At 43.0% G+C, this 27,320-nt stretch overlaps 1 protein-coding gene across 1 annotated transcript in view; it reads left to right on the forward strand.

Annotated features, from left to right (window-relative positions):
• C3H2orf73 (chromosome 3 C2orf73 homolog) overlaps positions 1 to 27,320 on the forward strand; it is a 151,625-nt gene that overhangs the window by 39,243 nt on the left and 85,062 nt on the right. Inside the window, exon 4 of the mRNA XM_030194586.1 lies at positions 11,555 to 11,714. Coding sequence (XP_030050446.1) covers positions 11,555 to 11,714 — 160 coding nt within the window. The remainder of the gene's footprint in view (positions 1 to 11,554; positions 11,715 to 27,320) is intronic.

Consider the following 27,320-nt stretch of genomic DNA (forward strand, 5'->3'; position numbering starts at 1 on the left):
TGATGCGTCAGTCTCCTGGCAGCCCGGTACCTGCTCCCGAACCTCAGCAGATTCTGCCACCGGCTGTTCCAGCGCCTCGCAGCTCTCTCCGATGGCGGCTTTCGACGAGCGAATCCGGGCCCTGGCGCCAGAGCTTCTGGAAGGACTGCTGAGTCGGTCTGCTTCAGTGTCGGAGGTGCTTGCGCCTTCCGTACTGTCTGCTGCAGTGGCATCTGGCCCTTCACCTGCGATGAGGTTCCCATCCTTGGCTGCCACCAGGTTGACTCCCCTTCGACATCTGTGGAGGAAGCTTTGCCGCAGTCCATGCAGGCATCGGCCTCTCGGCATCACCATCGAGGACATCGATCCTCGTCATTGAGGCAGGCTCAATCTTGGAGTTCTCTGAGAGAGGTATTATCCGATACTGAAGAGGAGCGTTCGTGGGAGTCAGAGTGAGATCCCAGATACTTTTCTTCTGATGAGTCATATAGGATTCCTTCTGAACCTTCCCCTCCACATGAAAGGAGACTATCTCCTCCAGAGAGTCTATCCTTTACCTCTTTTGTTCAGGAAATGGCTACGGCCATTCCATTTCCTATGAAGGTTGAGGATGAGCCCAGGGCTGAGATGCTTGAGGTCCTGGACTATCCTCCACCTAAAAAGGCTGTGACGGCTCCTCTACATAAGGTACTGAAGGAAGTCCTTATGCGGAACTGGTCGTTCCCTCTGTCTGGCCCCATGATCCCGAAAAAAGCTGATTCCCAATATTGGATCACGGTGAGCCTGGATTGATGAGGTCTCAGTTACCCCACAATTCCATGGTAGTGGACTCTGCCCTCAAAAGAGCCAAGAGTACTAGAGACAATGCCTTGGTGCCCCCAGGCAGAGAAGCTAGGACCTTGGATTCTTTTGGGAGGAAGATGTATCAGGCTGCTATGCTCGCCGCCCGAATCCAGTCTTACCAGATCTTCACGAGCGTCCACTTACGGAACTCGGTTAGGCAGCTGTCTAGCTTGGTTGATGCCCTCCCTCCGGAGCAGGCTGAGCCTTTTCGCCAGGTGGTCAGGCAGTCTAAGGCATGTCGTAAATTCATGGCCAGGGGCGCTTATGACTCTTTTTTGATGTGGCATCCAGGATTGCTGCTCAAGGCAACAATTCTACACCAATGAATGGACAACACCTACAGACTCATCCCAATTTCTCCAAGAATGGGACAACAGATGCAGAACAGTACTAGACAACATAGCACCACTTCAAACCAGAACCTCACATAGAAAAAACTCAATACCATGGTTTAATGAAGAACTGAAAGAACTAAAAACACAGGTCAGAAGACTAGAAAGAGCATGGAGCAAGAAAAAAGACGAACACACACTTAAAGAATGGAAACAACTACAAATAAAATACAAATATGCTATCAGACAAACTAAAAGGACGTATTATAAAACCAAAATAGCACCAAACTACAAGGACACACACAAACTCTTCTCACTCGTAAACAAACTCCTAAATACTACACCGGTTACCTCAAATAATACAGACACCCCATCCGCAACCAATCTTGCGAACTACTTCAATGAAAAAATTATAAAGCTCCGACTCATGATACCTACCAACATAATTGAATTCACAAACATCCTTGAATGTCTAGACCCAAATCCCGGGGAATGCCCAGCAGATCGATCATGGACCAACTTTGATACGCTCTCGTCAGAGGAAATCTCACAATGGCTCGGAAAATACGCCAATCGCAATGCAAATTAGACATCTGCCCTACCAGCCTAATAAGATCTGCACCCAAACAATTCAAAACAGACCTCACGAATCACGTAAACCACAGGCTTCAAAATGGTCTCTTTCCCACGGATAAAGGAAACATCTTACTTACTCCGCTGCCGAAAGATGCTAAGAAAAGCACAATGGACCTAACCAATTACCGACCAGTAGCATCTATCCCGCTCATAACCAAACTCATGGAGGGCATAGTGACGAAACAACTCAATGAATACCTAAATAAACACTCAATTCTGCATGAGTCTCAATCAGGATTTCGGTCAAATCACAGCACCGAAACTGTCCTAGTGTCCGCAATGAACTCATTCAAACAAGCAATTGCAACTGGCAATAACATACTCCTCTTACAATTCGACATGTCCAGTGCCTTTGACATGGTTAATCATGGAATACTATTACATATACTAGAATACTTCGGAGTCGGAGGCACAGTTCTCAAATGGTTCAAAGGATTCCTGACCACAATATCATACCAAGTGACAACCAACGCGGACATATCACCCCCATGGATACCGGAATGTGGAGTTCCCCAAGGATCCCCCCTCTCACCTACCCTATTTAACCTACTGATGATACCTTTAGCCAAACAAAACCTCAACCCCTACATATATGCAGACGATGTCACGATTTACATCCCGTTCAAACATGACTTAAACGAAATCACCAACGAGATCAACCAAAGCCTCCAAATCATGCACTCCTGAGCGGATGCATTTCAGCTAAAACTTAACGCAGAAAAAACACAATGTCTTGTACTCACCTCACAACATAACACAAACAGCTTCTCCACCATATCCACACCATACTGCTCTCTTCCCGTCTCACAAAACTTGAACATTCTTGGAGTTACCATTGATCGAAACCTCACGCTCGATGCCCACGTGAAGAACACAATGAAAAGATGTTCCACTCCATGTGGAAACTCAAAAGAGTAAAACCTTTCTTCCCGAGATACATCTTCCGCACCCTGGTACAGTCAATGGTAATAAGTCATCTGGATTACTGCAAAGCACTGTACGCTGGCTGCAAAGAACAGACTATCAAAAAACTCCAAACAGCCCAGAATACTACCGCAAGACTCATATTTGGAAAAACTAAATATGAAAGTGCAAAACCCCTAAGAGAGAAACTTCACTGGCTCCCACTTAAGGAACGCATTGCGTTCAAGATCTGCACGATTGTACACAAAATCATTCACGCAGACGCCCCAATCTACATGCTAAACCTTGTGGACCTACCTCCCAGAAACGCTATAAGATCATCCCGCAAATTTCTCAATCTGCACTTCCCAAGCTGTAAAGGACTAAAATACAAACTGATGCATGCCACTACCATCTCTTACATAAGCACACAGTTGTGGAATGCATTACCTACAGCCCTGAAAACTATTGACGAAATAACTAACTTTCGCAAATCTCTGAAGACATACCTCTTCAACAAGGCCTACAAAGAGAACCTATAGCCTTACTAAACTACCACGCCAAAACAAAAGGTCACCTTCTATACCTATCCGCCCAACACTATCCTTTTTCTCTTCCCATACTTAATCTCTGTGCATTACTAATTGTATCTGATATCCTGGAATGACAATGTCATAACAAAAGTCTGTAAGCCACATTGTATCTGATATCCTGGAAGTACAATGTCATAACAAAACTCTAAGCCATATTGAGCCTGCAAATAGGTGGGAAAATGTGGGATACAAATGCAATAAATAATAATAATAAGGTATAGTGATGCACAGATTCTCATGGCTGCATGTCTCTGACCTGGATCATTCGGTCCAGCAGCGGATGGCAGATGTACCTTGCCAGAGGGGCAACCTTTTTGGTGAAAAAGTAGAGGATCTTGTTGACCAGATCAAGAAGCATAATGATGTTATGGATTCTCTCTCCCGCCGGGCGTCTTCTGCTACTACCTCCTCAACTAGGAGGTATTTTTGGGGGGAAGTGGAATGCTCCCTTTTCCTATGCTAGGCGTAGGTACACTCCGGCTTCTTGACAGCCTTCCCAGGCTCAGCCCCAGCTCGCTCGTTCTCTCATTACCTCTGACCGGTGGGTTCTTCAAATAGTTCGGTTAGGATACACCCTCAATCTGGAATCCAAACCTCCAAATTGCTCATTCTTACAGCTCCCATCACAAGCAGGTACTTGCAGAGGAATTATCTGCCCTTCTAAAGGCCAAAGTGTCTAGCTGTAGTCACAGCGTCACTACGCAGACTGGGAGTTCATGTGTTTCCTTATCTTGACGATTGGATGTGCTCTGGGAGGTAGGTGCTCTGGAGTCCATTTGAGTGACTATTCAGGTGCTAGAACTACTGGGGTTCATAATAAATTACTCCAAGTCCCATCTCACTCCTGCCAAAAATTGGAATTCATTGTAGCACTGCTGGACACAAAGACAGCTCGGGCTTATCTTACCGAGGCAAGGGCAGGCAACCTACTGACCCTGGTGTCCACAGTTCGAGTGTCTCAGCAGATGTTGAGACCTTTGGGCCATATGGCCTCCATAGTTCATGTAGTTCCCATGACACGTTTACACATGAGATCAGCTCAATGGACCCTAACTTCCCAGTGGTATCAAGCTGCGGGGGATCTAAAAGATGTGATCCAACTCTCCACCGATTTTCGACGTTCTCTTCAGTGGTGGACAATTCGATCCAATTTTACCATGGGACGACCATTCCAACTTAGCCACAAAAAGTGCTGATGACTGATGCATCCCTCCTAGGGTGGGGAACTCATGTAGATGGGCTTCACACTCAAGGAACCTGGTCCTTCCAGGAAACAGGTCTTCAGATCAACCTCCTGGAATTACGAGCGATCTGGAACACTCTGAAGGCTTTCAGAGATCTGTTGTCCAACCAAATTATCTTGATTCAAACAGACAATTAGGTTGCAATGTATTACACCAACAAGCAGGGGGGCACCAGATCTCGCCCTCTTTGTCAGGAAGCTGTTCAGATGTGGCTTTCGGTACGCCGTCAAGACATGTTTCTCCAAGCTACTTATCTCGCAGGTGTAAACAACAACCTGGCTGACAGACTGAGCAGGGAAATGCAAACTCACAAGTGGTCGTTGAACATGGGCGTAGCCCGCAAGATCTTCCGACAGGGGCGTAGCTATGTGGGGCCATGGGGGAATGGGCCCCCACAGATTACGCCCTGGCCCCCTCTACATTTGACCTCCCCCAGCCGCCACTGCCACCCGCCCCACCGCCTCATCTGGTACCTTGTTTGCTGGCGGGGGTCCCCAACCCCCGCCAGCCGAAGACTCTTCTTCAGCGCTGGTTGACTCCGGCGCCCTCGTTGTGTGATAATCTGTTTCTGAAACTCAAGCAAGACCACGGAACCGTGATACTGATCACACCCTTCCTTGTCATCACCAGCAGATGAATCCAGGAACTGATGAGTTGTATCTGCCTACCAGCAGGTGGAGATAGAGAACACTGAAACAAGGCAGTGACCCTGGACGTCCAGCTCCTTGCATCTTCAGTATATCTCTATCTCCCAGCAGGTATGGACGGATTCCTTACAGCTCCTGGATTTCTGCTTGGAGAGGTAATAAATTTTCAAGCTCCACACCCAAATTTTTTGAATGATCTAAAGAGAATGAATTATTCTTGATAGTAAAAGTTTGTTGATATCGTATATCATTAATAGTACCTATTCAAACAAATTTGGTTTTCTGGGCATTAAGCTTTATACAATAGATTAGAATCCACGATTCTATCTGTTCCATGCAGAGTTTAATTTGAGATAGAATTCCTTCCCATGTTGGTAAGCATGATAAAAAATACAGTAAATTTATCCACATATATAAAATGAATAAATTCAAAATGATCTAGTAATCTGCCCAGAGATCTCATTAATAGGTTAAAAAAACACCGGAGAGAGGGGTGAGCTCTGTGGACCTCCACAGGGTGCCCTCCATTTATCTGAGAAAACTCAATCCCTCTTAACTATGTAACTTTGATGTTTAAATATATTAGTTATGATATCCCAATCTACTAAATCAAAGGCGCACGAAAGGTTAAACTGAAGGATAATAGCATATTGGCCCCTACCCAACAGTCTTTCCATGTGCAACCAAAGTACCTATTACTGTTTCTGTGCTATAGTTTACTCTGAACCCTGATTGAGTATCATAGAAAAGGTTAAACTGTTCTAATTAACTAACCAGTTGTTCCGTGACAAACCCATGCATTATTTATTAAGATAGATGCTACGGGACAGTAGTTACTGGACTCAGATAAACTGGACTTCAAATTTTGGGGGATTGAAATGAGAACTATAGCTCCTCCTGAAATGGGAAAGTTATCTTTATCTAAATGGAAATTTAACCAATCTGTTAAGATGACTAAAAATTGGTGGGAAGCAAACTTCATCAAATATGGTAGGCAACAAATTGCAAAACGATTTAATGTACTTCACGTATAGTTTTGTAGGGGTCCTTTTACTAAGGCGCATAGGTGCCTATGAGGGGCATAATTGAAAGGGGCCGCCCATCTCTAAGGGCGCCCATCTCCGGGAACGGCTACGAGAAGGGGCGGTCTCAACCATATTATCGAAAAAGATGGGCGGCCATCTTTTCTTTCGATAATACGGTTGGGGCCGGCCAAATATCTAGGATTGGGGCGGATTTGAGATGTCCGGGCTCGGTTTTCGGCGATAATGGAAACCGAAGGCGGCCATCTCAAAAACGAACACATCCAAGGCATTTGGTCGTGGGAGGGGCAAGGATTCATAGTGCACTGGTCCCCCTCACATGCCAGGACACCAACTGGGCACCCTAGGGGGCACTTTTAAAAATAAAAACAAAACATTAAAATACCTCCCAGGTGCATAGCTACTACTACTATTACTAATAGCATTTATATAGCTCCCTTACCTTGGGTGCTGAGCCCCCAAAATCCTCCCCAATATCCACTCCCCACAACTCTACACCATTACCATAGCACTTATGGGTGAAGGGGGGAACCTAGATGTGGGTACAGTGGGTTTTGGGGAGGGTTGGAGGGCTCCCATTTACCACCACAAGTGTAACAGGTGTGGGGGGGGGGGGGGTTGGGCCTGGGTCCACCTGCCTGAAGTGCACTGCACCCACTAAAAACTGCTCCAGGGACCTGCATACTGCTGTGATGGAGCTGGGTATGACATTTGAGACTGGCAAAAAAAAGTTTTTAAAGTTTGGGGGGGGTTTGGAGGGAGGGGGTTGGTGACCACTGGGGGAGTCAGGGGAGGTCATCCCCGATTCCCTCCGGTGGTCATCTGGGCAGTTCGGGCACTTTTTTGGGACTTGGTCATGAAAAAAAAGGGTCCAAAAAAAGCGGACCAAATTTTCACTACAGCCGCCCTTCTTTTTTCGATTATCGGCCAAGGGCGGCCATCTCTTACGCACGCCCCGGCATGCCCCTTTCCCGCCTTCGCTACCCTTCCGACACACCCCCAGGAACTTTGTTCACCTCCGCGACGGACTGCAGTTGGGGGCGCCCAAAATCGGCTTTCGATTATACCGATTTGGGCGCCCATGGGAGAAGGGGGGCTGTCTCCCAATTTGGGTCGGAATATGCCCGCCCTTCTGTTTTGAAAATAAGCCTGTATGCGCATCTAACGCACGTCAAATTGGAACTACCGCTTAGCTACTGCATGCCCTAGGAGGTAATTCCATTTTTGACATGCATCCAAAACATGCGGAAGAAAATATTTTCTATATTCTACCGCATGGTGCTTACCCGGTGGTAATTGGCAGTTTATGAGGTCTGATGCTCATCACCCAGTGTCTTGTCTGAAGAGAAGGTGAGCCCTTAGGTCCCGCAAGGCCCCGAAGGAACTCAGAGGACAGCCGTGCAACCCCAAGTCTTCACCCGCGGCAACCGCCGTTCACCAAGGGTTGAGCCCCCAGCTGCAGGCGGTCAACAGGACTTCCGGAACCGCGGGGTTGACGAACTGACCCAGAACTGGAACCAGGAGTGAAGAGGGCAGGTGGAAAACAGAGGAGTCCGACACCGGCAACAGGTCAGAGCAGGCAGCTCGCAGCGTAGTCTGAGACAGACAAAAGGTCAAGGCAGGCGGCTAGCAGAGAAATCCAGAAACAGTCCAAAGGTCAAAACCAGGAAAGCTAGGAAACCAACTGAGAACTGGAACACACGAAGACTGGCCTCGGGCAACAGAACCTGAAGCAAAGTCTTATCTCAGGCCCGTTCCTTATATACCATCAGCATTCAACCGCCCAGCCCCAGCCGACATGGCCGGCCAATCAGAACCTGGTTACTGACAAACTCCTTCTGATTGGTTCCGTCCGACCTCCCAGGCGGGACTACAGCACCAGCCTCCCAATCTAACTCCTCAGAGGCGGAGCTTTGGGTTCCCGCGCCTGAAAGTGTAGGAGACGCCAGCCATCGCGTCTCGGCGCCATTCTCCCTACTGGCGCAAGCACGGACCCCATAGCCGGCGATCGAGAGCCCGGCAGCCACGATCGCCGGCCCCGGACTGGGCGGCTATCGCCTCGGTGAGCCCCAGCTCTCCGCCGCGGCCTCGAGAAGGCCGGCCCTCGCCGCGATGGACACCGGTTCCTGCTTTCCGCAGAGGAGCAGCCGGAGGGAGCGACGGATGTGACACCCAGTTAGCGCATGAAACTGTACCGCTAAGTCAATGGATGCGTGCTGGTTTTAATTTTGCCGCATATTCATTTTCAGCAACAAAAAAGGGTCTTTTTTCCAGGCATGCAAAATGGACCTGTGCGCATCCAAAATACACGCCTACACCAGCACAGGCCACTTTTTGGCACATCTTAGTAAAGGAGCCCCTCAGTATCTAATAATTCAATCTTTTCGAATTGATAGAAGAATCTATCTGCTGGAATTCCAATGACCACAGTCTCATCAAATGAAAGCTGTTCTCACATTGGTAAAAGTTATTCTAGTTGACAGTATTTTATGTTTAAAAAGGTTATCAATAGAAATCAAACAAAATAAAACATGGAAAAGAAAATATGATGATACCTTTTTTATTGGACATAACTTAATACATTTCTTGATTAGCTATCGAAGGTTGCCCTTCTTCGTCAGATCGGAAAGGGCAACCTTCGAAAGCTAATCAAGAAATGTATTAAGTTATCTAATATAATAAAACGCACCGTGAACGTTCTGAAGACAACGTTCTGAAGCCATTCAAACACTCCCTGTAGGGTTCGTGGATTCATGGTGTGAAGCCAGCCAGGCTGCCAGCCGTCTCTGCCCCGCCCTCGCGTCAAACGTCATGACGTCGAGGGCAAACGTCATGACGTCGAGGGCGGAAAAAAAACAAACAAAGCGCAGCGTCAGGGAAGGAGGCGGCGCTCCCGACGTCTCTAGCCTTCCTTTCGCTGTGTTCCGCCTTCTTCTGACGTCAAGGATGACGTCAGAAGAAGGCGGAACACAGCGAAGGGAAGGCTAGACGTTGGGAGCGCCACCTCCTTCCCTGACGCTGCGCTGCCAGAACCGCCACCGAGGTAAATTTAAAAAGAAAAAAAAAAAAAGGGATGTTGGGGGGAGAGAAGAGGGTGGGCAGTAAAGTTGAACAATGGGAGCGGGAGGGCAGGGGAGAAACGACAGCATGGATGCGAAGGGAGGGCATGGATGCGAAGGGGGGGGAGAAGAGGGCGGGCCAGGCTGGGACATGGGAGAGAGAGGAGCATGGATGCGAGGGGGGGTCATGGAAGGGAGAGAGGGGAATTGCTGGAAAAGGATGAATGGAGGGGGCAGGGGACAGAGGAGCATGGATGGGCATGGATTGGGATGGCAGGGCTCAGGGAGAGAGGGGAACTGCTGGAAAGGGATGAATGGAGGGGGCAGGGGACAGAGGAGCATGGATGGGCATGGATTGGGAGGGCAGGGCTCAGGGAGAGAGGGGAATTGCTGGAAAGGGATGAATGGAGGGGGCAGGGGACAGAGGAGCATGGATGGGCATGGATTGGGAGGGCAGGGCTCAGGGAGAGAGGGGAATTGCTGGATAGGGATGAATGGAGGGGACAGATGGGCATTGCTGGATAGGGATGAATGGAGGGGGCAGGTGACAGGAGCATGGATGGGCATGGATTGGGAGGGCAGGGCTCAGGGAGAGAGGGGAATTGCTGGATAGGGATGAATGGAGGGGACAGATGGGCATGGATGGATATGGATTGCAGGGCAGGGCTCAGGGAGAGAGGGGAATTGCTGGATAGGGATGAATGGAGGGGGCAGGTGACAGAGGAGCATGGATGGGCATGGATTGGGAGGGCAGGGCTCAGGGAGAGAGGGGAATTGCTGGAAAAGGATGAATGGAGGGGGCAGGGGACAGATGGGCATGGATTGGGAGGGCAAGGCTCACACTCTCTCTCTCATATACAATGTCTTTCTGACTCTCACTCTCACACACTCTGTCTCACACTGTATCACATTCACTCTCTATGTGCCACACAGTCACTCACACACTCGCTTGGTCTCATACACTCACTCTCACAGAGAATCTGTGTCTCACACACACTCTCTCGCACACACACACACATACACTCTCACACTGTGTCTCACATACACACTTGCACACACTCTCATTCTCACACACACACTCTCTCACAAACACACTCACACCCAGACTCACTCTCTCTCTCACACACACACACTCACACTTTCACTCTGACTCTCACACAGTCACTCTCACATACACTCTCCCAAACATACACACTCCGAGGAAAACCTTGCTAGCGCCCGTTTCATTTGTGTCAGAAACGGGCCTTTTTTACTAGTGTCCAATAAAAAAGGTATCATCATATTTTCTTTTCCATGTTTTATTTTGTTTGATTTCTATTGATAACCTTAAGAGTGGACTAACAAGGCTACCACACTCCTCACGTTTAAAAAGCAAAGCTAAATCTGATGCAGATGTTGTAATGAAGTCACTAACATTCATAACTGAGTATGAATTAGTTAGATCTTCACATAATAGAACAGTTGTGAATAGATGAACATTCAAAAAAAATATATATATTTATATAAAGCACTACTATCATCTTGGGTTAAGAAAACAAGTGGTCGATATTCAAAGGTACTTATATGGTAGCAATATTGTGAAGATTGCTCACTCTTTTGGAAAAAGTGTGCGCTCTTTCCTGATAGTACATGCATACACATTTGCTCATGCATTCATGCGCTATCGGGATGATTGTATTTGATGATCTTAAGGTGACCAGTTATAAAAGGTGACAGCAGAAACAAAAGGATGGTTGGATGCATAGGGAGAGGAAGGAAGAAAAAGGAGTGGATAGTACTTCTGTATAAGTCTCTGGTGAGACCTCATCTGAAGTATTGTGTGCAATTACAGAGACCACACTTTCCAACAGATATAAACAGGATGGTTGGTCCAGAGGTCAATTACTAAAAAAGGTCAGTGGTCTTCATCATAAAGTATATGGGGACATACTTAAAGATCTAACTATGTATACTTTGGAAGAAAGGCAGGAGAGAGGAGATTTGATACAAACATTTAACTCCATCCATGGTATAAATGCACAGGAGGTGGGCCTCTTTCAATTGAAAGCAGCTCTGGAATAAGGGGTCATAGGATAAAGGTGAAAAAGGGGATAGACTCTGGAATAATATAAGGAAATATTTCTTTATAGAAAGGGTAGTGAATGCACAGAACAGCATTTCATGAGATCATGTTACAGTCATAGAGCATCTCTGAAGGACAGGGATGGACAGACTGGATAAGCCATGTGATCTTTTTCTGCCATCATGTTCTATGTTTCTGTGTTTTGCTACAAAGGCAGTTTGGTGGAAAAACAAAGTACCGAGCCCCACCCTATACTTCCCTCCATACGATATGCAGAGCACTCAAAGAAGAGATTTTCAAGAATCAGCTTGTATAATGTCTCCTATATCACGACACAGCATGAACCCCAACAAGTTTCCTGTTCATGGAATTGGTAAGAAAAGTAGTGTGCATATTCCTTTTCCTAAAGGTTAGTTAATTCTGGCTTCTCATAGGCCTAAGCAGTTTATAAACTACAGTATGCTATGATATGGATATCATCAGTGCTCCATAGTATCATCAGTTTGGTAGCTGAAACAGTAAAGGGGAGACTAAAGAGTTATCCACAAGTAAGGCTTCAGTGCTTGTTTATTTTGCAAATAATCGCAAGGTAAATCCAAATATTACACCTAGAGTTGTGATCTTTTAAGTACTGTGGTTATGGAGTTCACCTGCTTAGCATTGTAGTGTATGATGATACAGTGGATAATAGATACAGTATCCTGGATAGGCAGAATCTAGACTCAGCACTGTTACATAATTTTTTGTTTTTTTTGTTACATTTGTACCCCGCAGTTTCCCACTCATGGCAGGCTCAATGCGGCTTACATGGAGCAATGGAGGGTTAAGTGACTTGCCCAGAGTCACAAGGAGCTGCCTGTGCCGGGAATCAAACTCACTTCCTCAGTTCCCAGGACCAAAGTCCACCACCCTAACCACTAGGCCACTCCTCCACTTGAGGTCAAGCTTCAAAATTAAATTTACTTTTTAAATATTTCTCAGTTTTACAAAATTAAATCACAAGCAATTGACTTTTTACTGAAAAAGAGAAAGTCAAAGAAATTCACAATCCAAAAGAAAATGCTTCTAAGTTTAATGAAATGGGGAAAGTGTTTTAAATGTCTCAAGTTGGTGGTTACCTATGCAGTATAGTTTAATGTAAGAGCCAAGTTGGAGGGGAATCACACAAGTCTAAGTCCTGGACTTCAGAAGTACTGATTTTGTTACAGTAGGGTTAGGAGCAGTAGAACACCTTTTTGGTTGAGGGGGGCAAGCAAGCAAACCAAGCCATGCCTCCAACTTAACCCTTTTGCTCCAGCCATGATTTCTCACCTTACATTTAATGCCTTGGAGCAAACAACTCTGTCTCCATTTGAGTGGGGTATAATCTTCTTTAGTAACCAATCCCCCAAATGTCTTACTAGACAAGCCTGATTATATTTCTGCAACTCTGCCAATTACCAAGAGCATAATAGGTAATTTAAATGGCAATATCCTTCTCACCCCGATACCAAAAGATACCAAGAAAAAAACTAATGAAATCACTAACTACCGCCCAGTAGCATCGATCCCACTGGCAGTCAAACTCATAGAAAGCATGGTAACCAAACAACTTACAGATTACGTAAACAAATACTCAATATTGCATGAATCACAGTCAGGTTTCCGCTCCCTCCACAGCACCGAAACAGTACTAATCACTCTCCTAGCCAAATTCAAACAGGAAATAGCAATAGGCAAAAACATCCTTCTCCTCCAATATGTCCAGTGCATTCGACATGGTAAACCATACTATATTACTGAGATTACTAGATAAATTCAGGATTGGTGGAAACATACTTAGCTGGATCAAGGGCTTCCTAACCACAAGAACATATCAAGTAAAATCAAACTCAAACATATCACCACCATGGAAAGCAGACTGTGGAGTACCGCAAGGATCACAGCTATCACCGATACTCTTCAACCTAATGATGACCCCACTAGCCAAGACCTTATCCAACCAAGGCCTTAACCCTTCCATATATGCAGATGATGTTATAATATACATTCCGTACAATACCAAACTGACAGAAATCACCAACGAAATCAAGCTCAGCCTGAACATCATGGCCTCATAGGCAAATGCATTTCAACTAAAACTCAATAAAGAAAAAACCCATTGCCTCATCCGCCAGATCCGCAGTACACAAATCAACAATTCTAACAGACTGGATCATGGCAGAAGACCTCGACCTACTCTTCATCAACGAAACCTGGATCCATGATCAAAAGGATCCCATAATCCTAGACCTCTGCCCTCCAGGATACAAAATCACACACTGGACCAGAAAAGAGAAGCGGAGGAATAGCACTGATTTATCGATCACACTTTACCACCGAAACCACTGCCGAGTCCATAACACCTCAACTCGAAATGGCCACCATCAGAATCCATAACATAAACCTCCGCGATCATTTGAACTGTGTCCTGTTTTGCAGACCTACAGGTAATTGGAAGGAAGGCCAGACTAACTTCATGGACTTCATTTCAAACACATGTGTAACCAATTCTAATGTACTAGTAATAGGAGACATTAAACTTCACTTAGAAGACCCAAACTCAATCAACGCATGAGAATGTAAGGAATTTCTCCAATTATGGGATCTCAAATTGCCATAAATGCAGGCAACCCACGTCAAAGGGCACACACTTGATCTCATCTCACACAAACTTTCAACAGACCATAACTTAATAATAACAGATATTAAATGGACAGAAACACCCTGGACTGATCACTACAAACTAAACCTATCCCTACACTGGCGGAAAAAGGGATCACACCAAACACAAGAATACACATCCTATGTAACAAGAGGTCAGGTAGACCCAAAAGCATTCTGGCAACAGATATACAACAATGAATGGTCAGCTAAACCTCATGGAATGGGATAAAAGATGCAAACACATACTAGATGAAATAGCACCCTTAAGAACAAGATCTTCTCGTAAGCATAACTTGATACCATGGTTCACCGATGAACTGAAAAAACTAAAAACAAACCAGAAAACTCAAACGAGCATGGAGTAAAACAAAAGATGAATACACAGTCAACACATGGAAACAATCACAAAGAAAGTACAAATACACTATAAGACAAACCAAAAGATCATACTATAAAAATAAAATAGGGACAGATTACAAAGACACGAAGAAACTATACCAACTCGTGAACAAACTCCTAAACACCAACCTGGTCACCACTTAGAATACAAACATCTGCAGATAAATTGGCTAAGTACTTCAATGAAAAAATTGTAAATCTACGCAACACGCTACCTCAGAACAACATTGACATCGAAAACTACCTTGATGAATTGGACCCAAACACTGGAGAATACCTGGCTGACCGAACATGGGTAAATTTTGCCCTCCTTGACGTCGACACAGTTGCACAGGTGATCAGCAGGTTCTCCAACATCCACTGTAAACTAGATACCTGCCCCAACTACCTAATGAAATCCGCCCCTGACTGCTTTATAGTAGACCTCACATCCCACCTAAACCACATGCTACAGCAAGGTCTCTTCCCCAAGGAAAATGGCAATATCCTACTCACCCCGATACCAAAAGACACCAAGAAAAAAAACAAATGAAATCACTAACTATCATCCAGTAGCATTCATCCTGTTGTCAGTCAAACTGATGGAAAGCACAGTAGCCAAACAACTCAAAGAATATATAAACAATTTCTCAATACTACACGAATCACAATCAGGCTTTTGCCCCCTCTACAGCACAGAAACAGTACTAATCACCCTCCTAGCCAAATTCAAGCAGGAAATAGCAATAGGCAAAAATATCTTCCTCCTCCAATTCGACATGTCTAGTGCATTCGACATGGTAAACCACAATATATTAATAAGACTATTAGATAAGTTCGGCATTGGAGGAAACATACTTAGCTGGATCAAGGGTTTCCTAACCACAAGAACATATCAAGTAAAATCAAACTCAAACATATCATCACTGTGGAAAGCAGACTGCGGAGTACCACAAGGATCACCACTATCACTGATCCTCTTCAACCTAATGATGACCCCACTAGCCAAGTCCTTATCCAACCAAGGCCTTAACCCCTTCATCTATGCAGACGACATCACAATATATATTCCTTACAAATCCAAACTGACAGAAATCACCAACGAAATCAAGATCAGCTTGAACATCATGGACTCTTGGGCAAATGCATTTCAACTAAAACGCAACAAAGAAAAAACATACTGTCTCATCCTCTCATTCCAACACAGCGCGGGCAATCCTACAACTATCAACACCCCAGATCACACCCTCCCTATCTTGGACAGCCTGAAAATCCTTGGCGTCACACTGGACTGCAACCTAACACTAGAGAACCAAATGACATCCATAACAAAGAAAATGTTCCACTCAATGTGGAAACTCAAACGTGTGAAACAATTCTTCCCGAGGGAAACATTCTGCAACCTGATACAATCAATGGTACTAAGCCACCTAGACTACTGCAATGGAATCTATGCGGGATGCAAATAGCAAACATTAAAGAAACTTTAGACCACTCAAAACACAGCAGCTAGGCTCATCTTCAGAAAAACGTAATTTGAAAGCGCAAAACCCCTCTGCGAGAAACTACATTGGCTCCCAATCAAAGAACGCATTGCTTTCAAAATCTGCACTCTGGTTCACAAAATTATCTAAGGTGAAACCTACCAATGAGAAACACATCCGAAATCAACATGAACTTACCTAAATCTGCACTACCCAAGCTGCAAGACTCAAATACAAATCAACTTACGCATCCAGTTACTCCTACATAAGCACACAACTGTGGAACACATTACCAAAAGCCTTGAAAACTACGTACGATCACCTAAACTTCCGGAAAAAAACTAAAAACTAACCTGTTTAAAAAAGCTTACCCTACCGATCCAACATAAATGCCTGATCTCTGCAATACAACATAACCAAAATATGTAATGGACATAACACAACTCTCCCGATGTACGATTCCCAAATGTGGCTGTACCACATGAACTTTATCTTACCACACTATCACTTTGTATTTGTTTACACCGGAGTCGGCAAACGCCGCTCCGGCACTATGTAAGCCACATTGAGCCTACAAATAGGTGGGAAAATGTGGGGTACAAATGTAATAAATAAATACATAAAATACATGCAGGCATAGATAGGTATGTACTGCCTAGGTACAGCAGCAGCACTCATTTTGCAGTTGTCGGTGTCCAAAATATCCACAGGATCAATATGGTAATATTCATGTTGATGTGGTGGCACTTAAACATATATGTGGGTATTTTTGAAAGTAGACATGTAAGTGGTAAAAACAGATGTGTATATTAGCAAGTTTAGAAACCTACATGTCTACGTTCTCCCTACTGAGTAAAGAGACTGCAATCATTCAACAGGATCAATTTTAGGGGACAAAAATAAAACCCCACTGGGAGATTAAGGAGGCAGCCTCACCTAATCCCATCATAAGTACATAAGTAATGCCACACTGGGAAAAGATCAAGGGTCCATCGAGCCCAGCATCCTGTCCACGACAGTGGCCAATCCAGGCCAAGGCCACCTGGCAAGCTTCCCAAACGTACAAACATTCTATACATGTTATTCCTGGAATTGTGGATTTTTCCCAAGTTCATTTAGTAGTGGTTTATGGACTTGTCCTTTAGGAAACCGTCTAACCCCTTTTTAAACTCTGCCAAGCTAACCGCCTTCACCACGTTCTCTGGCAACGAATTCCAGAGTTTAATTATGCGTTGGGTGAAGAAACATTTTCTCCGGTTTGTTTTAAATTTACTACACTGTAGTTTCATCGCATGCCCCCTAGTCCTAGTATTTTTGGAAAACGTGAACAGACGCTTCACGTCCACCTGTTCCACTCCACTCATTATTTTATGAGCCTGTATCATGTCTCCCCTCAGCCGTCTGTTCTCCAAAATGAAAAGCCCTAGCCTCCTTAGTCTTTCTTCATAGGGAAGTCGTCCCATCCCCGCTATCATTTTAGTCGCTGCACCTTTTCCAATTCTACTATATCTTTCTTGAGATGCGGCGACCAGAATTGAACACTGCCCAAATCAAGCACTTTTCCAAAACCTAGACATGCACGTAGGCTGCTTTAACTCCGGACTTTGATCTCCGAGAGCATGTGTGCATTCCCCTTCTGAAATGAGGAATTTGCATGTATTTTTGGCCCTGTTCTAGTCCCACCCAGAATATGCCGAGATCATGCTCCCTTGCCATATACACGTATTTCAGTTTTCTAGGTGTATACGTGATGCATGTGTAAATACCAATATTTGCACATCCAAATCGCAAAGAGTTTCAAAAATAACCACCTTCTTCAGTTCAGGAGAAATCAAAAGGGCATATACATCAAGCAGAAATGTGTACAGAGATATGAGGAGCAGTAAATTGGGTCACCTGTAAATTTATAGATGTAACATGAATAATTGACAAATGTATTTTTTAAAATCCAAAACACCATGGACCTGATTCAGACCTCTTACACAACCAAACTGAGGGCACATAACCACAAGGAGATGGCAGAATCGTGTTTTTCAGTGACTAAATATGTATGTGTGTGTGTATATATCTATATCTATATACATATATATAGATAGATATAGATAGATATAGTAAGGAAGACAAACTTTTGGCAGAATCCTCCTATAAACCCATCTCAAAATACCCGATCTGCTCAGGCAACATAGATATAGGAGTTATATTAGCATAACCACTCCGATGGGGGAGGGGTAGTATTAAGACAGGGAAACAGAAATCTAACATGGGGGAGGGCTCTTGTAGAAGAACCCAGGCTAGGAAAAATACTAGAAGGGAGAAATTTCCTTGGAGAAGGAGGCAAGACACTAGAGGCCGACTGAATTTCGATTTTGGTATAAAAACCAGCCCAAAATCCATATGCCAATGCTTTTTTTGGCTGAAACTAAAATTTTGGGCTATGTCCCTCTCCACGGCGGACCCATATCCATCTTTCCAGCTATCCCTCCCTCCCTCCCTGAGGAGAAAAAGCCATCCCTCCCTCCTGTCCCTACAACAGGAGGAGCCCCCTCCCAGACCCATCCATCTAATGGCCTAACCGGGGCAGGAGCAATTCCTAGTCACTCCTGCCCCAGCCATTTCAATGGCACAGATGGCTGCAGGGACCTTCAGTGGTATTCTTGTGTTTGAGGCAGCCATTTTGAGATTCGAGCCGGCATAGGCAGGAGTTAGGGTCCAATGGGCCTTTCTCAAATGGAGCTGTGCCATGGGTATGACATGAATAGTAGAGGCCATGTGGCCTAAAAACCTCAACAACTGCTGAGCTATGATCTGCTGGCTTTGCTGAACCTGATAAGCAATGCTGACAGTGGCATCTGCCCTAAGTTATGTCCATTGGCCAGCAGATGGAGAGAAAGAAACAAAGTAGTTCCAAGTAATTCACCCCTTAAGGGTATCGTAGTCATAGAATATTCAGTATTTCAAACAGCCAAGCAGTGGTGCTCCAATTCATAGTATTGACCAAAATTCAATAGCCAAAGGCAAATGTCCAAATCAAACAAGTTAGGCACATACTTTACTGCCTGACATAAAGAGTTAGGAGAAGCGTGAAATGGAGTACTTTAGAGAAGTTGAAAAATAAAGGCAATGAAATCTTCAAAAAGAGACAAAAAATAGAAACATCACAGAATGGAAGTGAAACCAATCAGGGAGGGTTTCTGGACTGGTCTTCCTTATTATCCATACCAGATCATAAGAACATAAGAATTGCCATACCAGTCCAGAACAAGTAAGATGTAGCAAAGCAGTGCCCCAAAAGGATGGGACTAGAATTACCAAACAAAGAAGCAGATGACAAAGAAGGAAAAGTCCAAGCTAGAACCTCCTGAATTACTCTGGAGAACATTATACTCACCTGGAGAAACTCCAAAAAATTAATCAGGAATCATTGGAAAGTTTATTGGAGGGCATGACCAATAACTTTAGAAATCAGTGTTGTCAGGACTCTTGCCATGTACTCATAACCTGGATTGGCCACTGTAAGAAAGGAAAGGGGAAGGGATTTGATATACTGCCTTTCTGTGGCACAAAGTGATTTACATATTGTATAAAAGGTACTTTTTCAGTCCCAAGTGGGCTCACATATTTTTTATACCTGGGGCAATGGAGGGTTAAGTGACTTGCCCAATACCTGCCTTGGCCCAAAGAAGAAAGACAGCGCAAGCAAAGAAGAAATTAACCCCTTGGATTAAGTGTAAGGGATGTCATCTGATTTACAGTTACAGTTAAGTTACTTATAGCCCCTAATACCATATTAAATAGTTCACAGCGTGTTACAGCAAGACAATAGGACACAATTCACCTAGGATGTCACAATTTAACAGAAATAATTATAAATGAACTGATTTTAGAAAATATTCCAAATATATATGATTTATTAATCACATCTCTGTTAAACAATAAGGTCTTAAGGCTCTTTTTAAACAAGCCATAACTAGGTAAAAGTCTTAAATTAGGTGGTTAAAGTTGTTCCCAAACTTTAGCAGCCTGATATGCAAATTGACCTGAGAAAAGTTTCTTGGAAGTAAAGCCCTGGGGACTTGGGTAATCAAATGAAAACAGATTATGAGTATTATAAAATTGTCCCACTAATGAATAATGCACAAGGGAAATCACATATAATGGTACTGTGCCCTGAATTATCTTCCACAAAAAACATCCTACTTTAAAAATGATCCTGGCCTCAACAGTAGCCAGTGAAGATTGACAAAATAATCCATAATTTTGTCTGATTTCTTAAGCGAAAAAATTAGATGAACGACAACATTCTGAATAGTTTGGACCTTTTTCAACAGATATTTCAGTAACTCCAGATAATCCAACTTGCTGAGAATCAAAGACTGTACCACAAGTCTAAATATTTCTACTGACAGATATTTATGAATAGCCCGTAACCTTCTCATTAGAATGGAGGTATGGCCTAATGGTTAGTGCAGCGGGTAGAACTGGGTTCAATTCCTGCTGCTGCCTGATGGTCAGCAGTGGGTTGAGATCCTGGGGAACCAGGTTCAATTCCCTCTGCAGGTCCGTTTGACTCTGGGCATGTCACTTAACTCTCCATTGCCCCAGGTACAGCAGTAGTACAATGTACTACTTAGACTGTGAGCCCACTAGGAACAGACCCAGTACCTGTAAAATGAAACTGTAAACCACTTAGGTCTAAGTGGTATATAAATGCTGAAATGAATGTATAGAAAGAGCTTTTAATTAATGAATGTATCTGTGGCTCCACAGATAATATATTATTCAATATAATGCCTAAGATTTTAATGGATTGATCCGAAGTAAAACATTCTCCATCTATAATCAAAACTGATGCCAATTCCTGATTCTGTTTTGTTCCTAACAGTAGAAACGTAGTTTTTTTTTTAAATTTTTTTTATTTATAATTTTTAATTATAATTCACAAGGATAACCTTGTTAAAGCAATACAGGTAAAGAAATATATAATTTTAAGAATTTGTAACATTCTCATTCAAAATAGAAATTTACATTTCTGTCATTAATAAAAAAGATAAGAAAATTATAATGAGTATAATTACAAACACAAATAAATATTTAACCTTTCTTAGACCCCAGTAATTACTTGGGGTGAAAAGAGTAAGAGAAGTTATATAGGCATTGAGCAAATTAAACTAGACCTAAATAGGCACTCATGTTTAAATAAAATACAGGCTGTGAGTTCCAGAATTAACTTATTTCACTGTTTTAACTTCTAGAAACACTTTAAGTTGTTCCGGCGAAAAGAAATTATATTTTGTTTGACCCAATTTCACTACACACTTGCATGGGTATGCTAGAAAAAAAGTAGCTCCAATCTCTATAGTTTTTTGTTTCAAGGCAAGAAATTGTTTTCTTTTTTGTTGAGTCATTTTTGTCACGTCAGGATAGATCCAAACCTTAATACCATGGAATTGAGCTTTGATATTTTTGAAGTATAATCTTAAAATATTATTGTAATCTTGTTCAAATACCATAGCAACAATCACCGTGGCTCTGTGTATAATTATATCAGAGGATTGTTCCAATATTTCTGAAATATTTTGTAAATTAGCGGTATCTTTTCCGAGGTCTTGCTGTCCATCTTTAGATTGAGGAATAAAATATATTTTATTTATAGGGGGTATTGCCGCCTGAGGAATATGGAGAATTTCCATTAAATATTTATGAAAGGTATCTGTTAGCGTTTCCCCTGCTATTATAGGAAAATTCAAAAGACGGAGGTTGAGACGCCGGTTAAAGTTTTCAATTTGTTCAATCTTTCGTCGAATATCTAAGGAGTCTTTAGAAACCACACATTTAAATTCTTTCAAGGTATCTACTTCTTTTTTTATAGAGTGAACTTGTGTTGTTAAATCATTTTTAACAGAGTCTACGGTATTTTTCATTTCTTCAAATTTGGTATTAAGGCTTTTTACATCACCTGACGTCTTCTGAAGTGTGTCTGTGATCTGGTCTAACATCGCCTTTAGGGTTTCCAGGGACACCTCCGAGGTCTGCGCTGCAATGGGAACACTTCCCGCAACGCCCCGGACTATCGGTTGTTTGCCTGGGTCCTCACCAGACGCCCTCGTCGAAATCACTTCCTGATCGACGGGGTTTCTCTCCAGGGTCACTCGCGATGCCGGGCTAGGAGGGATCAGCGATGTCGATGGTGGAGACAGGGAGATTTCCTCTCCCAGCAGGGTTTCCACTTCCCCGGAGACTCCTGCAATGGGATCCACTCCCCGAATAGATCTGGAAACACCCGGGAAGAAGCGCTCAATCGGTATTTGAACCGGAGAGGAGGTTGAGGTAGGTGGAGGCACTACTCTCACCACTGCCTTTTGTTTTGTATGAGGCATTGTATATTAGAAGAAAAGTTTTTTGGCTCATATCTGCTGAGCGTCTCAAACACCGACTGGTGCGGCAGCCATCTTAGTTTCCCCACCTAGAAACGTAGTTTTATCACTATTCAGTTTCAAATAATGGGAAAGGAAGTCATCCAATTTATAATAATTAAAAAACAATGAGAAACATTATCATACAAAGTCTGTAAGCTAATAGTAACAGGGAATACTATGGTAATAGCTGCATAAATATAAATTTTAAATTCCACTTGCTCCAGATGTTGATCCAAGGAGGACATAAGAACGTTAAATAATACTGGCAAGAGTGGCGATCCCTGGGGCACGCCAGAAGGGGACTAACATTCAGAAATTTGCTCCTGAAATTTAACACAACAAGATCGTGAAGTTAGAAACCCCTAAACCATGATATTACATTACCGGTTATACCGTATTTGTCCAGGATCGCCAGCAGCACATTGTGATCTAAGAAATCAAAGGCACTGGATAAGTCCAGTTGCATAATAATGGCACCATATCCCTTGCTCAGGAGATTTCTCACATAATCTAGTACTGCAAGTAACAAGGTTTCTGTGCTATGATCAGCATGGAATCCTGATTGAGAGGTGTGTAACAAATTAAACTGATTTAAGTCTGTCACTAATTGCTTTGTTACCAGGGCCTCCATTATCTTGGCAAAATAGGGAATTGACGCAGTGGGTCTATTGTTGGCTATATCTCCCTTAGAAGCTGAATGATTTTTAACTATAGGTGTAAAAATAATCTTAGCAAAACCTTTGCTAGATAGTGATTAATCCAGTTTAGTAAAATCTCCTTAAAAGCTCTAGGCATTACCTTCATTAGTTGTGTTTGACAATTATCCAAACAATGAGATTTTGCAAATTTTAAACATAACAGGTCCAAATCATGCAAGTACAGTCCGCTAAACAGCCTTCATCTAAGTGTGACCCATTAAATAATCTATTTCCACTTCCAACTGACATGTAAAAATTCAAACATAGAAGAAATCTTTGTTTGAAATAAAAAGCTAACTGGTTGGCGTTAGGCAGTGATTCACCTGGTTTCTCAGAGATAGACTATGTTATGTAGACACTGAGTGTAAATGCCAGCACTATGAGGGTGGCAAGGATAGAAGAAAGAAATACAAAATTCATCAAATAGCTTGAATGAAACTGAAGAACAGTAACAGAGGCTGCACTTTAGTATGAAGGTATAGTGGTTAGATAGCACCAAGAGGCGCTGCACAAACCATAAGCATTGCCATACTGGGACAGACCAAAGGTCCTTCAAGCCCAGTATCGTGTTTCCAATAGTGGCCAGTCCAGGTCACAAGTACCTGGCAAGATCCCAAAACAGTACAATACATTTTATGCTGCTTATCCTAGAAATATAACAAAATGTTTAAACACACATGAATACAAGTGTATTGCTTCTTCAGCTTATTGAGAGTGGAGTAGTCTCATATGTAACACACGATAAAGATTATTTGATTTTTCACCCAATGACTGGGTGTATTATCTGTGTGTATTGTCTAATCATTGACTGAACCTCCACCACCCTTTGCTAATCTTATATATAAAGATATATTTCTGTTTGTCAATATGCTAACATCTAATTTTATGTAGCACTTAGCTTGAACAAGTTGGTGCTCTTAAAACCCCGACAGGTCCCCGTTTCGTGGTTACTTTCTCAAGGGGGAGTCACCAGTTCTAAAACCAAAAACAAGATGCAGCACAAAGTTACTTACAAAATAGTTCTAAAGGCATATTAGTTGTATAATTACTTGTATTCTAAATAAAATTGCTGTTAGCTTACCAAGTAACAGTCTCAAGTGCAACTGCAGCATTACTCTGTCTCTCTCAAAAATGGCCACTTTTGTTAGTGCTCAGCCATGCCAGCTGGTTGTGAAGCTAGCTTCAAAATAAAAGTCCTTAACACAGTCTTCAAACTAAATAAAAGCCCTGTCTAAGACTAGTATAGAAAACTGCCACTGTTGATATCCTAGAAATAAGCAGTGGATTTTCCCAAGTCCATATTAATAATGGCTTATTGACTTTTCTTTTAGGAAGATATCCAAACATTTTTTAAACCCCACTAAGCTAACTGCTTTTACCGCATTCTCTGGCAATGAATTTCAGAGTTTAATTATGCGTTGAGTGAAGAAATGTTTTCTCTTATTTGTTTTTAATTTACTACTTTGTAGTTTCATTGAGTGCCCCCTATTTTTGGAAAGAATAAACAAGCGATTCACGTTTACCAGTTCCACTCCACTCATTAATTTGTATACCTCTATTATATCTCCCCTCAGCAGTCTTCTCTCCACTCTGAAGAGCCCTAGCCGCTTCAGCCTTTCCTCATAGGGAAGTTGTCCCATCCCCTTTATCATTTTTGTTACCCTTCTCTGTACCTTTTCTAATTCCACTTTATCTTTTTTGAGATGCAGTGACCAGAATTGCACACAGTATTCAAGGTGTGGTCACACCATAGAGCAATACAAAGGCATTATAACGGCCTCATTTTTGTTTTCCATTCTTTTCCTAATAATACTTAACATTCTATTTGCTTTCTTCACTGCCGCTGCACACTGAGCACAGGGTTTCAATGTATCGTCAACAATGACACCAAAATCCTTTTCCTGGTCTGTGACTCCTAATGTGGAACTTTGTATTACGTACCTATAGTTCAGGTTCCTCTCTCTCATATGCATCACTTTGCACTTGCTCACATTAAACATCGTCTGCCATTTGGATGCCCAGTCTCGTAAGGTCCTCTAGCGATTGAACAACTTTGAACAACTTTGTGACGTCAGCAAATTTTATTACCTCACTAGTTATTCCCATATAGATCTTTTATAAATATGTTAAAGCAGTGGTCTCAACACAGACCCCTGTGGAACTCCACTATCAATCCTTTCCCATTGAGAATACTGACCAATTCTATTCTCTGTTTTCTATCTTTTAATCCACAATAGAACGCCACTTCCTATCCCATCACTTTCTAGTTTCCTCTGGAGTCTTTCATGAGGTACTTTGTCAAATGTCTTTTGAAACTCCAGATACACAATATTGACTGGCTCACCTTTACCACATGTTTGTTCACCCCTTCACCCATCTATTATCAGCTTGTGCCAAACAACCAGATTTCCTATTTGTCCCAGCATCCATCCCTCTGCTACTCCATCTCCATCTTCTGATGCATATGCCCTTGTTTCATCCCTGCTATATTGTCTGTTCTCTTTTTCTTTCTCACTTCCCCAGCATCAACCCCTTTCTCCCACTACCAACATCTTCTCCCTTCTAAAAAAAAATCATTCTTTTCCTTAAGTATCCATATCGTAAATTTTGAATCCCATTAATGTGGACTTTGGTTAACGTGCTGTATGTAATTGCTCAAAATAATTATTTTCCTTGTTTTTCTTCTGTGAACAGCAATGTTATTTTCTTGACAAGTACATATTTTTGCTTGTTTATATATGTAAATTGATAAATAAATCATTCTGTCAACTCAATCCCCAGCCCCTGTGTCAGCCCTCAGCCCCCTTCTCCCAGCCTAGCATCATTCCCCAGCCTCCTACTAAATCCGATCAACCACAGTGTCAGCCTTCATCCCCCTTCTCCCAGCCCCAGCATCAGACCCTTCTCCCTAAATCAGCACTTTTCTCCCAACTGAACCCCCAACTCCAGCATCTGGCCTCTTCTCTCAACCCCATAATCTGCCAGTCAGCCTCCTCCCTGCCCCTACATCAGACCCTTCTCCCACCCTATCATTTGTCAGTGTCAGACTCTTTGCCTCCCCCCCCCCCCCAAAAAAAAATGACATCTGGCCTTTTCTCTCCCTGTTCCTCTCTCTTCCATGTTCAGCAGCTCCTCTTTTCCACCCCAAAATAGTCCAGCATTTTTCTTATCCCTCCCCCCTTCCACCACATAATCCAGTATCTCTGCCCTCTCTGTCCCCTCTCCCCTGCCCCTAAGCATTGCTGCTTCTTAGCCTTCCCCTGTACTTCACCATTTCCCTTAAAACCTCCCCTCTTCCTGTGGCTCTTTCCCTTTACTGTGACTGTCAGCATTTTAAGAAAAAATATCAACGAAACAGCAGTTTTTATTAACCTAGTAAAATTTGAATAAGAAGTGTTCAAGCTAATGCATGTAACAAGTGGCTGGTGGATTCCAAACCCCACCCAAGTTACTGAGTTCTTAACTAAAATGATCAAGCAAGTCTTATAGTGGGCTGGGCCCAAGATATTTCTGCTACCAGACAGGAAGAATAACCCTATATGCTTCCCCAACTATTGAATCAGATTGAAAACTAAGCATAGAAAGATTTATTTTTGTTACACAGCACAAAATTAAGCTGTGGAATCTGTTGCTGGAGGATGTGATCAAGGCAATCAACATAACAGGATTTGAAAAAAGATTAGACATGTTCCTGGAAGAAAAGTCCTTAAAAATTATTAGGTAGACTTTGGAGAGCCATTGTTCTTCCTTGGAAATGAATTATGAGGAACAAATCTACTTTTTGGGATCTCAGGTTCTTGCGACTCGGACTGGCCACTCTTGGAGATTGATGCTGGACTGAATGATCCTTGATCTAACTCAGCAGGGCTTTTCTTATGTTCTTAAGATTTCTATAGGCAAGGGAAATCCTCTAGCAATCTGCATCTTACCATACCCATTCCTGCTACCCAGATAAGTGCCGCCAAGATAGGTATTCAGCGGCACTATCTGGGGGGGATTTTGGATGCAGCTTATGTAGAGAAATTAGACCTGAAAAGTCATTTTGATTTCAGCAATCTACAACTTCCCAGAAAACTTTCAGGTCCATGCCAGCAGATTGGTGTTCATTGGGTATTGTACAGCAAGACCTCACCAGTTTGCTAGGCCAATTTTTAGCAGTAGCAATAATTGAATTTGTTAATATGCTGGTTGAAGAGTGTAAAGAAATATATATATTAAGCACCACTATATGGATAGCTAAGCAGTTTATTTTAGGACTGCTTTTCTGCAGGCCTAAAGTAAAGTTCTTAACTGTATGAATAGTGGCTGAATATCACCA

The sequence above is a fragment of the Microcaecilia unicolor genome, chromosome 3 (assembly GCF_901765095.1).
Source record: "Microcaecilia unicolor chromosome 3, aMicUni1.1, whole genome shotgun sequence".
In the NCBI taxonomy this organism is placed as follows: Eukaryota; Metazoa; Chordata; class Amphibia; order Gymnophiona; family Siphonopidae; genus Microcaecilia; species Microcaecilia unicolor.